The 15927-nt window shown below is 42.4% G+C and overlaps 1 protein-coding gene across 1 annotated transcript in view; it reads left to right on the forward strand.

Annotated features, from left to right (window-relative positions):
- The window catches only part of LOC126278621 (cohesin subunit SA-2-like), a 379668-nt gene that overhangs the window by 121461 nt on the left and 242280 nt on the right, over positions 1-15927 (forward strand). The window contains exon 8 of the mRNA XM_049978860.1: positions 7299-7499. Coding sequence (XP_049834817.1) covers positions 7299-7499 — 201 coding nt within the window. The remainder of the gene's footprint in view (positions 1-7298; positions 7500-15927) is intronic.

The raw sequence follows: 15927 nt of genomic DNA on the forward strand, positions 1-15927 counted from the left end.
CCCATTCATCGATGGACTTACTTGGAGGTGCTTTGCCGATCTTTTCAGGATAGCCGGCTGCGTCTATCTCCCCAAGTTCTTCTCCAACAGTATAATGTTGTTTGGAGGAATTTTCTCTACTCTCAAAATGATTGCGTACACTCAAGATACTTTTAAATCAATCCCACTATATTTTCACTTCCACAGACAGAACACCACATAATAGTTTTCACATAAATAAACAGTGTTTCATATGCCCAATGACTCGCGTACCATCAAAACTATTAAGTACTTTTACAATAAATTCAGTTCCAGACATCTCTCAAAGTTCTTACAAGCTCGCCATCACTCTCTCAAGAGAGTAAGTAAGTAAGTGTCTTTTCTTTTCTTCTAACACAATTCACCTGTTCACAATAATGACTGACGTAGCACCATCACAGAGTAAGGCGCGCTTGCTCCTTGTGCTGGGCGTGTAGCTTATGTGGCGAATGCGGCAACCACTTGCCCGCATCGATCAACTGTCCACATTGTAGCATTCTCTTGATACACATCCACCCTGCGCAAACAGAAAACCAGCGCGAGGTTGACACGCTCCCATCTCTCACTCTTGTACGTAAAATATTGGGTGTTCAAGACAGTGGAGAGCCGAGGGTCTCTAGAACTGGTGTCAAAATTCTTGAGGCACTACATCATGGCTCAGAGGAACCCTGACAGCAGTGCCACCATGTTGGATAATGCTTTTCGTGCAGCCACTGGATGTCGTGTTATGACTCAAACTGTGTACAATAGGATGCATGATGTGCGACTTCACACCCAACATCTATGGCAAGGTCCATCTTGCAACCATGGCACCATGCAGAGTGGTACAGTTGGGCCCAACAACATGCCGAATGGATCGCTCAGGATTGGCATCACGTTCTCTTCACCGATGAATGTCACATATGCCTTCAACCAGACAATTATTGGAGACAACCCGGTTAGGCTGAACGCCTTAGACCCACTGTCCAGCGAGTGCAGCAAGTTGGAGGTTCCCTGATGTTTTGGGGTGGCATTATGTGGGGCCGACGTACACTGCTGATGGTCATGGAAGGCGCCATAATCTCTATACAATACATGAATGCCATGCTCTGACCGATAATCGAATCATATTGTCAGCATATTGGCGAGGCATTCGTCTTCATGGACGACAATTTGCTACTCTGTTGTGCACATCTTGTGAATGACTTCAGGATAATGATACTGCTAGCTTAAAGCGACCAGCATGTTCTCCAGATATGAACCCTATCAAACATATCTGAGATAGATTGAAAAGTGCTGTTTGTGGACAGAGTGACCCACCAACCACTCTAAGGGATCTACGCCGAATTGCCGTTGAGAAGTGGGACAATCTGGACCAACAGTGCCTTGATGAACTTGTGGATAGTATGTGTTATAATCTTTAATCACCAATAGTTGCGTGGATATTCAAACACTCTCACTTAGAAACAATAGCTGGTTACATAATAACAACTCAGTATCTCTTATCCGACTGCCGTGCCGTGACATGCGGCCGGGACTGCCGTGCCGTGACATACGGCCGGCGCCGTTCGTAGCTAGGTGGCGCTCCTGCGCTCAGCCGAGTTGCGAAGCGCCTCTATCGCCGTTTGCACATACTGTCGTGGCGGCACTGTCACAACACTTTTCTCCCCTTTGGGGGGGGGGGGGGGGGGGGAACACTCACTTCCTTGGAGACATGGACAGTGCGGAGACATCCATGGCCTCTTGTGAGGCCCCGAGAAGACCTCGCAGAGAGACACGAGAGTATGGTCGAAAATGTCCAGGATGGAAGCTCGTGCGTGGAACGTGCCTCCTGGACTCTGAGGCAGCATCTGTAGGTGTCGTGGACCTGGGGGTGTGCTGCAGCGAGATGGGTCCCGGAGAAGGTGGCGTTGCGACTGGGGCTGGTTCCGGCGTACTCGGAAGCGACAGCGACATCGACTGTCTCAACATGTATGGTAGATCGGCAGCAGCGACAAGACTGGCTTCTCGGGCTGGTGGAGGCGAAGGAAGGGGCGGTGGCACCGGCGTGGCCACCACTCGTGGGCGCATGTGGTCGTAATGGCAAACAACCATGCCATCGTCCATACCTATTTCACAAATCTGGCGGCCGCGAAGAGCCTTGACCACCCCTAGAATCCATTTAGGGCGAGATCCATACCCTCGTGCCCACACGTCGGCGCCCACCGAGTATTTTCCCACACTAGGGGACACAGCACAAGGCCTGACAGGGTGAAGCAGGTGCAGTAGAGTGCGCGGGCCATGCAAGAGTTCAGAAGGGCTGCGATCACCCAGAGGTGTGAAGCGATAAGAACTCAGAAATTGTAGCAGAGCATCATCTGTGGAAAAATCACCAAGGAATTTTTTCATCTGGCTTTTGAAAGTGCAGACAAGGCACTCGACCTCCCCATTCGACTGCGGATGGAAGGGCAGTGCTGTAACATGATGAATCCCTTGTCCAGAACAAAAATCATGGAAGGCCTGCGAAGAGAACTGAGGGCCATTGTCCTTGACGATCGTGGATGGAAGACCTTCTAGCGCAAAGATTTTGGACAAAGCCAGCGTCGTCACCGCAGTGGTGGGTGACGGACATCGAACAACAAATGGAAACTTAGAGAAGGCATCAATCAACAGTAGCCAATAAGTACCGAGAAAGGGGCCGGCAAAGTTAGTGTGCACCCGTTCCCATGGCTGTGCCGGATGAGGCCACGGAGAGGGTATTGTATGAGGTGCAGCCAGTTGTTCAGCACACTGACCACACGAAGCAACCATGTGCGCGATGTCCGAATAAATACTGGGCCAATAAACGTGCCTGCGGGCCAGGGACTTAGTCCGAGAAATACCCCAATGGCCTTCATGCAACAGTTTGAGAACATCTTTGCGAAGAGAGGCTGGCACCACAACCCGTGGAGATGCACCATCCGTGGCCAGAAGAACAACACCATCACGAACAGACAGACAAAGGCGTAAGGCATGGTAGTTGCGAAGGGAATCCGATGCCCAGCCCTTGGTCCTGTCCGGCCAACCCCGTTGAACAAAACCAATCACCTGACGCAGGACCAGGTCCCGCGCAGTAGCCGACGCGACCTGTGAACCTGTAAGTGGAAAACCCTCAACCGCACGACGTTGTTCCTCATCAATGTGGAAACGGAGTAGTTCATCACGATCGAAAACCGGGTCGGGGCCCATCGGCAATCGCGACAATGCGTCAGCGTTGGTGTGCTAGGCCTTGGGGTGATAGTGAAGCTCATAGTGAAAACGACACAAGTATAAGGCCCAATGTTGCAGGCGGTGAGCTGCCTTATCCGGAAGCGACACCGATGGGTTGAACAGAGAAACCAGCGGCTTGTGGTCAGTGATGAGGTGAAACATAGAACCATACAAAAAAAACGCTGAACTTTTTTAGAGCATAAATGATAGCGAACGCCTCCTTTTCGATTTGAGAGTAATGCCGTTGCACATTGTTGAGGGTCTTGGAAGCATAGGCGATGGATCCTTCCGACCCATCCTCATACCGATGGGTGAGATCAGCCCCTAGGCCATACTGTGACGTGTCAGTCGCCAGAAGCAAGTGCTGACCTGGACGGAATGTGGCAAGACAAGGTGCCGACTGCAAATGAGCCTTTAGGCGGACAAAAGCCTGTTCACATTCGTCAGACCAACAGAAGGCGACATTTTTGCGTAACAGCTGATGCAGAGGATGAGCAACCACCGCCGCGGATGGAATGAATTTGTGACAATAAGCAATCTTGCCTAGAAACGCCTGAAGTTCTTGGACCGTAGACGGCCAGGGTAGAGCGTTAATGGCAGCAACGTGCTGACGTAGAGGACATATACCCTCACGGGACAAGTGGAAACCAAGATACACAGTGGAGGTTTGGAAGAACTGTGACTTGTCCAGATTGCACCTCAACCCAGCCGAATGCAAAACCCGAAACAGTGAACGCAAATTGCGAAGGTGCTCCTCAGTGGAGACCCCCGTGACAACGTCATCTAGATACTTTATGCAGCCGGGAACGGAAGTCGTGAGCTGTTCTAAAAACCGCTGAAAAATGGCTAGCGCGCTAGCGACGCCAAATGGTAACCGCTGGTACTGATACAACCCACAAGAACTGTTGATGACGAGAAATTCCTTGGAAGAATCATCCAGTGGCAACTGATGGTACGCCTCCGATAAGTCAAGTTTGGAAAAGAACTGACCCCCAGCGAGCTTGGTAAACAACTCCTCAGGATGGGGAAGAGGATAAGTGTCAATGAGGCTCTGAGCGTTGACAGTGGCTTTAAAATCACCACACAATCTCAGACTCCCGTTTGGTTTAGAAACCACCACGATTGGCGATGCCCATTCGCTGGAAGTAACAGGAAGGAGAATTCCTGAAGCTGTTAACCTGTTTATCTCAGCCTTGACAGGTGCACGCAACGCCACCGGAATAGGGCGTGCCTGGTAAAACTTAGGGCGAGCTGTAGGTTTAAGAGTAATGTGGGCTTCAAAATCTTTGGCACGACCCAGACCTGCAGAGAACATGGCCGAAAATTCAGAACACAATCCATCCAGTTGTTGATACGGAATATCCTCAGATATGAGGTGCACATCATCATCAATGGAGAACCCGAACAACTGGAAAGCATCATAACCAAACTGGTTTTCAGTGCCCGCATGATCCACCACATAAAACGTGAGGGGCCTAACAACAGACTTGTAGGCAGTGGAAGCATCAAACTTGCCAATGATAGGAATTTTCTGTTTATTATAAGTTCTCAGATTTCGTGTAACTGGAGACAAGGGAGGGGAGCCCAACTCCAAATACGTGCGAGAATTAATGAGAATTACTGCAGAGCCAGTGTCCACGTGCATGCGAATGTGTTTATCCAGAACACGAACAGTAACAAACAACTTATTTGTTTGAGAAAGCACACACTTAACATCCATGTTTGATGCCTCGTCCTCGTCGACAGGAACTTTAGGGGCTGTCACACAGAAGCAATGTAGCCTTTTTTCCTGCATGAATTACACGTGACCCAATGTTTTGGACACGCGGCCCTGTCATGCTGTACGAAACAATGTGGACAAGAAGGAAGTGCAGAACGAACCTGCTTCTGTGGTTGCTGTTTTCGCTGCGAGTGTTGCGGCTCAACGCGACGTTGTTTACGCTAGTGAACCGCCGCCACATCTTCGTTCTCTTGTGAAACAGGCAAATTGTCCATGTCGAAAGTTGACTGTACAGCGTCTAGATCACACCATGCATCTATTTGCGCGCCAGCAGCGTGAGACACTTCAAAGGATTGAGCGATGCTTAGAACTTCCGACAACGTCGGGTTTGTCAGTTGTAGGGCACGTTGCCGAACTTCTTTATCAGGAGCAAGCCGTAGAATAGCATCCCTAACCATTGAATCAGCATAAGACTCATGATGAGTGTCCATGACAAACTGACATTTCCAACTCAGGCCGTGTAGTTCCGCAGCCCAAGCCCAGTAAGATTGATGGGGCTGTTTACGACACCGGTAGAACGCCACGCGGGCGGCAATGACGTGGGTGGTTTTTCGGTAATAGTTAGACAATAAGTCACACATTTCTTGGAAGGATAGAGAGGCAGGTTCCCGCAGAGGGGCTAAGTGAGATAGCAGCTGATAGATCTGTGGGGAAATCCAAGATAGAAATAATGACTTACACATAGGAGCATTGACAACACCGAAAGCCAAGAAGTGTTGCCGCAAACGCTTCTCATAATCCTCCCAGCCTTCAGCGGCCTCGTCATAAGGAGAGAATGGAGGCGGAGAAGAGGAAGACAGACAATGAGTAAGCGACGTCGACAACGCCTGAATCGCAGCCATCAGCTGTGTTTGTTGAGCCATCAGCTGTGTTTGTTGTGCCTGAATAGCAGCCGTCAGCTGTGTTTGTTGTTCAGTGAACGTTTGCATAAGCTGTTCCATGTCTGCCCCGTCATGAACACACAAATCCACAACGCAGTGAAATATGCGACCTCGTCGCCAATAAGTGTTATAACCTTTAATCACCAATAGTTGTGTGGCTATTCAAACACTCTCACTTAGAAACAATAGCTGGTTACATGATAACAACTCAGTATCTCTTATCTGACTGCCGTGTCGTGACATGCGGCTGGCGCCGTTCGTAGCTAGGTGGCGCTCCCACACTCAGCCGAGTTGCGGAGCGCCTCTATCGCCGTTTGTGCGTACTGTCGTGGCGGCAGTGTTAAATGTCGTGGCGCTGTCACAACAGTATGCCACGACGAATACAGGCATGCATCAATGCAAGAGGATGTGATACTGGGTATCAGAGGTACTGGTGTGTACAGCAATCTGGACCACCACCCCTGAAGGTCTTGCTGTATGGTGGTACAGCATGCAATGTGTGGTTTTCATGAGCAATAAAAAGGGCGGAAATGATGTTTAAGTTGATCTCTGTTCCGAGTTTCTGTACAGGTGCCGGAACTCTCGGAACCGAGGTGATGCAAAACTTTTTTTTATGTGTGTTACTTGCAAAAGCTAAGTGGTGTGTTCCTTTTACTTCTACTTTATTCGTGTATATTGGTAGTGCTATATATTCCACCTCTGGGAGGCATGCAATTCAGACTCAAAATTTATTAGTTTATCAGTTTTTTTTAGAACTAAATAAATGTTTTAAGGTTTTGGCTTTAACCATCTGCCATGGTTGATAAGTTTTAACAGAAATTACGTTTAAATGATGGCCAGTTATTATACCTCTTTTCAGTTTTATAGCTTTCTTGTGTGGATTTTTCTTTTTAAAGTTTTTATTTAACATGTGCACATGAAAATGGATATCATTACAAAGAAGTTGAATTGGTGGCTAAAACTTACTTTCAGGAGATGAAATACCAGTGCTATTGATATACAAACAATAATAATAATAATAGTTATAAAATAATGATAGAAGTGCAGAAATGGACTCAGGAAACTTAGAAAAAGGATGGAGGTTTCACTCAATCCCCAGGACCCTGAAGTTAAGTGATGGCTAGTTATTATGTTCCTTTCCAGTTTTATAGCTTTCTTGAGTGAATTTTCCTTTTTAAAGTTTCTTACCTGCACTAGTCATATAGTAAAAATAATTAAAGACATTAATGACCCATCTGTCGTGTGTCCAAACACAAAATCATCATTGGTCTGTTACATGACAATCAGCTGTTACAGGATCTCTCAGCTGTTTTAAGTATTTGTTAATTGACTGAAAGAGGTTAATAGGCTTTTGCCTTTCAAAAAAACAGTTGCAATTATATTATAACTCTTGTTTCTTCCTTTTTTTACAGTATCCTGATCATGCTAGATGTCTGGTTGATGCATTGTGGGATAATTGTGATGAGCTGAGAAATTGGCCCGAAATGTCCAGACTTGGAATGGTGCAGAATGACACTGGCAACCTGCCAGCAGTAAAAATTATTGTGAGTTGCATAGAGTGTGCAGTTTCTGGTAAATCAGTGACAGGCGATGCAAAATTAGGGCAAAAAAAGGTAAGTTCCAAACTTTAATATTACACATAATAGTTAACAGTTGTGAGCAGTTTGTATGTTAGAGCTTTCAGTATTAATTTCTATCCCAATTTAAACAAAAGCATGATACAGAATAGTGTATAACAATACAGATAAGAAAATTGCAAAATCTAAGGATGAATGTGATACCTTTAGTGATATGGAATTCCCTTTCATCCATCTTTTTTAAATTCTGAATTTCTTGTTATCAAAATGAAGTATAATGGAAGCTGTAACATTGATACGTATATTCTTTAGAATACTAACATAAGTTGTATTAGTGACTTTCTTCTTAAGGGCTTTTGGTACAGAAGTTGTTGAAACTGAGTCTGAAACGTTATGAATCACAGACAAAGTGGTGATTCATAATCATTGCTCCATTCTGCAATTTTATTCATGACTTGGAAATGGACCAGTCATCATGGATGTTTTTAACCTCTATGTCCATGCTTCATACACAGTAGCATAATTAACAGCACGTGCTTCCTAGCAAAACAATTATACGTATCTGTTCACCCAAACACTTCTATTCTGTTTTGTGCCATTCTTCATGGCCGTTTATTTACTTTCTTGGAAAATATAAATGGTGCAAATTATGTGTACTTGGAATATGTGAACGTTATATTATTACTGCAGTTTATATTTGTATCTAATTATGTATTGCCATTACATTACACTTAATTTTTCTGGGACTATCTACACAATTAAACCACTGATCTACAGTTAATGCAGCATGCCATTTGCAACACAAGTCTTCGCAGATAGTACTTATATTGCAAAATTGGACTTAAAATTGCAGCATCAGTAAACATTTGCTTGGGAAAGAAACATTAGCATAATGATATGGTGGGACTATTCTAACCATTGTGAGATGAGATTTTTAGGCTTCTTGACCCACTTTTTTTCCCTTTCTCTCTTGGGAATCTGTTGCTGTCAGACAGTTGTGTGTTTTTGTAGATTATGACAAAAAACAGATCAAAATAATGTGTCACGTCTTTATTCTGTCGCGTAGTTGTAGCAGCGTTCACTTACACTTTGCTCTTGCTTGTTCACAGTGTTCTACAGTTATCCATTAAACAACATGATTTCCAGTTTATTGTACTGAACTTATGTGTTTTTATTCTGATGGTGTCCGTCATTTAATCCACCATTTTTATAGATGGTCTTGTAATTTTTAGGTACCACTATGTTGATAACATTTTTGTCTCACAGATGAATTACATGTGTGAAATGTTATACTGTTACCAACATGGCCCATCCAAACACCTATTCACATGTGAAAAAGTAAAAAACTGAACTTTGTAGATCTCACAATAGGAAACAAAAATCATCAAACCCATAGCAACCAGCAAATCTATACACAGCAGATCCAATCATCCTGCAACACACAAACTGTTAAGGTAAGGAAGTTTTAGATACACACTAAACAGATTTAAAAGATTCCATACACACAAAGTAAGTTTTTTGACAACAGAAAAGCCATAAATAGGAAATATTATGGAAACGATAAATACTGTTCACCATACAGCAGATATGCTGAGTAGTCAGATAGGTATAACAAAAAGACTGTCAAACAATGCTTTCAACCAAACAGGACTTCATCAGTACTGGACAACATACATGCACACACACTCACACAAACCCAACTCACACACATGACCAGTTTCTAGCTGTGAAGGCCAGACTTGTTGCCTTAGTAGCCAGAGACTGTGGTCGTGTGTGTGTGTGTGTGTGTGTGTGTGTGTGTGTGTGTGTGTGTGTGTATTTTGTCTAATTCTGATGAAGGCGTGTTAGACCAAAAGCTTGTTGTGCCTATATGCGACTCAACAGATCTCCGCCATATGGTGAGTAGCAATTATCCTTTTCATAATATTATCATTATTCCATCCTGGATTTTTCAATTGTTCAATAAATAAGAAGCTTGTTGTGCCTATATGCGACTCAACAGATCTCCGCCATATGGTGAGTAGCAATTATCCTTTTCATAATATTATCATTATTCCATCCTGGATTTTTCAATTGTTCAATAAATAAGAAAATATTATGAGAAAACCAGGATACAACTAACATGCAGTATGAGGAATACACCCCAAAATTGATTAGAAATGCTAACTGCAGCCTCAGATAAATTGAACAAAGCAGGCACAGATCAGTTGATCAGCAATGGCAGTGAACTTTTTTATATAATGTTTAACAAACCATTGGAGAGAATAGATTGCCACAAAAAAAGCACAACTCTCACACGCATGGCCTCTATCTTGAGGTGCTAATGCCTGATTCAGCAGTCAGGCCTTAGCACCTGGAAGGATAGGCTGTACGTGAGTGAGTTACGCTTGTGTGAATCTGTGTGGGTTTTCTCCTTCTAAAGAAGGACTGTATCCAAAAGATTAAATATTTTCAGCATTCTGTGTGCCTGCTTATCACTCAGCACCACTTTTATGTGGTGAGCCACTGTCTATCCTTGCCATATAGTTGTTATTCGATCTTGTACTTTCCATTATGTAAAGTTTAGAAACTGTAGAATAAGATCATCAGAACACCTGTTTTTGTTGTTATGATCACTGCTCCATAGACATAATGTTGCTGCTCTCCTTGATAATGTATCTTATGCAAGTCTTTCCATACTGTAACAATAATGAGGGTTCCAGGCCATGTATATACTCCCTTCAAACTCAAGTTTCTCTGAACTACACAGATGGAAATTGTCTCTCCGGTGTATGCTGCACTCTTGCAATTCTCCTGGCCTAAACCTCAACTATACTGAATCCCACTGCCTCACTTTTGCTTTCCTCTCTCTCTGTTGTCCACACTACTACTTCCCTATACAGATTGTGTACAGCCATCTCCAGGGCTGATTAGAGAATATTTCTTTGTACAAGTGACATCATTTGGTGTCCTGCCTCCCACTTTTCCTTTATGCACTTCCACCCATGTCACTTTTCACTACTAACTGTGATGTGCAGGGTTTCTGATAAAGTACAGGGTGTCCCACTCAACCTTCACTGATTTCTTTCAAATACCGGTGTTGGGAGGAAAGGGGGGGGGGGGGGGGGGGGGGGGGGACGACAGTAGACACGACAATGAAAAATGCACCATATTGTAGAGCATCTCATAGAATTTATTTATTTATCATCAATACACCTCTAGATGTGAACCTGTTGTAGCACGAAGAATATTGAGTCTATATTCAATTTCTTGCCAAGTTCTTTGTAGCATTTCCTCTGTTATTGTTGCAATCGCATTAGTGATATGATGTCACAACGTAAGAATATCATCCATTTTGGTCGCATACATGCGGCAAAATGTCGGGTGAACGTGGTGGCCAGGCAATGGGTCCTCTGCGTCTGATCCAACGATTGGGAAATTTCCTATCCAGGAACTTGGAAACAGCCATTGACCAATGCGGTGGAACTCCATCTTGTTGAAAAATTATGTTAGGTTGCAAATCTTCCATCTGAGGGTACACAAACTGCTCCAACATGTCCCTATGCCCTGACCCATTCACTGTTTGTTCCGCAAGGAAGAATGGTCCAACAATCCTGTCGTGCATTATCCTGCACCAGACTTTTATTTTAGGACTATCACGAACATGTGCAACAACAACAGGTCGGTTTTCCGAACCCCAATTCCAGACATTATGCCTATTAACCCTTCCTGATAGATGAAAGGTTGCCTCATCTGAGAATAAACATCTTTCCAGGAAGCTGGCATCCATATCAATATGCTGCATCATATCTACAGCAAACAGTGGTCAGCTTGGTTTGTCATTCAGCATCAGATGTTGTAGAATTTGCAATTTGTAAGCACACATACGAAGACACTGGTGAACTACACAATGCAATGTTGATCGAGGTACATCAAGTTGTCTAGATGCTTGATGAAATGACTTACGTGGCCTTCTGAGAAACGTTTGTCTGATGTCGTCCACTGTCTCTTCTGAAGCTCCATAACGTGCACCGCCAGAATGTTTCAGTACACTTCCTGTTGCCAGAAACTTCCTGCACCATTCCTTAATTGCTTTCACATCAGGTGGATCACATTCATAGACATGATGATAATTTCGTTGCACAGTAATCAGTGATTTTGTTTCTGGAAACGACACTACTGCTTGCCTGTGGTGCTGTGGAGTCGCCATTTTCACTTCATGGACCCTGCTGCACTCTGGCGATGATACTTGGCACTTCTGATGCGGGAATATAAATTCTTTAAGCTGCTCTACAATGTGGTGCATTTTTCATTGCCATATCTACTGTGGTTTTTCTCTCCTGGGTCCTTGAAATCAGGGAGATTTGAGTAGGACACCCTGTACCTAATGACATGCTCTTATCAAAAATTGCGAAGAGTGGTGTCACTGGAAAACTCATGCAATTGCTAGAAACATATTTAAAGGGTAGACAACAGTGCACGGAGATTATCTACTGAAATGGAGAAACACTGGACAGTAGAACGTCAAGTATACAAAAATATACATTTTGGTGTTCTTCAGGGTTTTATTTTAGGTACAGTCCTATACATATGCTATGTAAATGATTTCTCAAGTTCTCTTGAAAATAATCAATTGATCACTATGTATGCAGATGATACATCTGGTGTCTGCTATGCAATCAGCCCAGCCCACTAAAGAGATACATAACTATTTGAAAGGCAAGAGCTCACTTTTGAAAGAGAGAACTGAATAATAATAATAATAATAATAATAATAATAATAATAATAAACTAATATTATTCGTTTTAAACCAAGTGGTCCAAAGAGACATACTGTGATTGATGTAATTCTACCAAAAACCTGTACAGATTGTAAATCCTTGGGTTTATGCATAGATGATCGACTTTCATGGAAGGAGCAAGCTGAATATGTCTGTAAAAATAATAATACCCAGTCAGTCCATATGTATTAAGAAGATTATCACCATATCTTAATTCTGAAACTGTAAGACTGTATATTATGTATTAGTGTATCCTTTCTTGTTTTATGGAATAGTTCTGTGGCGTGGGACATGCCAAACTATTATGAAAAGGGTTTTCGTACTGCAGAAGTGAGCCTTGAGGATCATAGCAGAAGTAAAACCATGAACTTCTTGCAAACCCCTATTCAGTAGACAATATTCTCACAGTTTATGGCATAAATATACTAGAAACTATAATGCTAGTGAAAGAAGGCACTAAGATCACAAAAAGAAACATGGATATCCACAACTGTGGAACAAGGCATAGAAAAGATTTTCATATAGTTAAAAGAAGATTAACAGTGAAAAGCCCCTATGTCAAAGGAGCTGTTTTTAATTACTTGTTACCAAATGAAGTTAAGATATTGACAGGGGATACTTTTAAAAAGTGAGTCAAGCAGTGGCTTATCCAAAAATGCCCATATAACTTGAATTTATCATGGATTACAATGTAATAAGGAATAATGTAAACAAAAATATTGCAATTGTAAAAAGTTTATACTTAGTTGAAAATGCACAAGCGTGTTAAATTACATGTTATGAGCAATAAATTGAATGGAATTGAATATTATGGTACAATCTTTCACTTTGGCATCCCTTGCACTCCTCTTGAGTTTGGTGCACCAAGCACCGCTACTAATTAGGTGGCTTGTGTCGCTTGGGCCTCAAACCAGTCTGGGCCTTCTCCCACCATTCTTCCCCCCTTTCTTTCCCTCCCTCACCCCCCCTTCTTCTATCCCTCCCTCCCTCACTCTCTCCCCCACTCTCCCCCCACCTCCACTCCCATGTCTACTCCTCTCACTTCCCCTCTCTCCCTCCTTTTCCACCACTCATCCCTTCCCCTCTCTTCCTCCATTTCCATCCCTCCTCCCTGTCCTTTTCAGCTCTACGTTGTGTAACTCCTCTGTCCACTTCCATGCTCTGTATCTCTTACTTGCTCTACCCTTTGAACTCCTTCTGTTGTGTTGTGCAGCCACTGAATCATCAGGCAAAAGACCTGCCTTACACTTTCCTGTTACTCCCTCCCTGCCTCATTCATACTTCCCTACTCCCTCCCCACCTCCAACAGTAAAGTCTGAGGATACAAGATTTCACAGTTGTTTTGTAGCCAAGCTTTTGGATTCATTGATTGAGGTTGAAATCTTGTACCCATTTCAAATGTAAATGAACAATCTCTATTAGCAGTAAATTTATTCATTTGTTTGTCTGGAAAAATCATCCAGAAGTTAAAAGTTTTATTATTATGTAAGAAGATTTATTAAGGACCAAATCTTCTTTTGAATGTTTTCTTATTTTTGTGTGATTTATTCTATATGAGTTCCATGACATCCTAATAGTGTTAAAACTGTAATTGCCATCATGACATGCAAAATAATCAGAGATGGCAGAGAACCTTCGGCACGAATCAAGGGGCAAGGAATACCAACAACCAGAAGATTATGATGATAATGTAAACTCCGATTGTGGATACACTTGTTTTTTGCTTCAGAAGTTTGGAGTTTGTTTAAAAACGAGATGTACCTAGTTGATTAATATCAGATTACTACATAATTAAAGGTATAATAATAGCCAACCTACCCAGAGTTGACGAATCCTGGTTTTAGTGGAAGTTGAATTCTTCTACAGGCATAAGAAAAACTATCAACGAGTCAGCAGTTCACAGAAGTGTTGGAACTGAAGAGCAGTGGCACGGTAATTTATAAGTTAACTGAACTGACATGTGTGGAAACCGTGGTGCAATACAAAAGTTGAAGACAACTAAACAATACTGGTCAGTACATAAAACTGAAAACTGAATAACAAAACTCAACATCAGTGAGGAACATTGTGGAATGAAAGGAACAATGCTCATACAATAAGCCACTATTAACCATCCAAGGCTGAAATAGTCAAGGTATATATTCTTCTTTCAGAAATAATGATTTTAAAGAAGTAACTATTCAGTGTCCAAGATAAAGGACTTTACAGTGCAGAAACTTCAAGAAGCCGTACAGCCTAAGGCACAAAAAGTGAAATCCAACAAATTTGAGTAATATCTGCTTTTAAGCAGTCTTCTGCGTGTATTGGAATTTCTGTTTGTGAATAAAGCTGCTTATAGCAATGCGATTCAACCTCAGTTGATAAAGAATTGAACAGCCTTAGAATTATGAGAATACATTGTACATCCAGAGTTCATTTATCAAAAGTGAAGACAGAATTTGAACCTCAAAGGAAAATATGTATTCGTAGTGGAATATTGACTATTTAAACTGAGTTAACCAGCAACAATCAAGAATTTCAGCTACATCTCACAAGATACAGACAACCGAAGCACCCAAGATGAGTGGCCCTACGTGTCATTCAAAACAAGCAAGTCGGCAACTATCCATAGTGGTGTTGAAGTTCGACATATTGCTGGCAGACGGCATGCGTACTAACATTAGCAGAATGTGCCATGCTGCAAAAAGCATTCCAGCTGTCTATGACAATGTGCAAAACACCATAACTCAGTGGGTTCAGAAATTTTTCTTTTTCTTTTCAAAGTCCAGTGGCTTGACCAGGTGAATACAGAGATTAAAGTGAAATATTTTATTACTACAACTTCTATGAATATACTAGTTGATTATGATATGGTCCCTGTGACATTCATACGTTCAGTTGTTACGGTGAGTGTTCTTACATACAGTAAATTACAAACAGGTTATTACAGTCAATATACATCCACCCATTCCACAACTTACATTGGATGCAGTTTGCTACAACTACAGTATTGCGATATATAATTATAAATTTGTTTTAGTTTTGGAATAATACAGTGGCCCACGTAGAGCACAACATGACCGTGCTAATACAGCCAGTTTTACAACAGTTGACTCACATAAATAATACAGTTATACATGTGCATGACAAGTTCATCTGAGTTGAAAACATATTGGCACAAATTGATACAGAACTCTCAAATTTAGAAACACAGTTTAATGAATTCACTACCCATTTTAACACGTGAGGCAATACTGACCTTACGACTTATCTTAGAAGAAAGATTAAGAAAAGGCAAACCTACGTTTCTAGCATTTGTAGACTTAGAGAAAGCTTTTGACAATGTTGACTGGAATACTCTCTTTTAAATTCTAAAGGTGGCAGGGGTAAAATACAGGGAGCGAAAGGCTATTTACAATTTGTTCAGAAACCAGATGGCAGTTATAAGAGTCGAGGGACATGAAAGGGAAGCAGTAGTTGGGAAGGGAGTAAGACAGGGTTGTAGCCTCTCCCCGATGTTATTCAATCTGTATATTGAGCAAGCAGTAAAGAAACAAAAGAAAAATTTGGAGTAGGTATTAAAATCCATGGAGAAGAAATAAAAATTTTGAGGTTTGCCGATGACATTGTCATTCTGTCAGAGACAGCAAGGGACTTAGAAGAGCAGTTGAATGGAATGGACAGTGTCTTGAAAGGAGGATATAAGATAAACATCAACAAAAGCA

Source organism: Schistocerca gregaria, chromosome 6 (genome assembly GCF_023897955.1).
Source record: "Schistocerca gregaria isolate iqSchGreg1 chromosome 6, iqSchGreg1.2, whole genome shotgun sequence".
Taxonomy (NCBI): domain Eukaryota; kingdom Metazoa; phylum Arthropoda; class Insecta; order Orthoptera; family Acrididae; genus Schistocerca; species Schistocerca gregaria.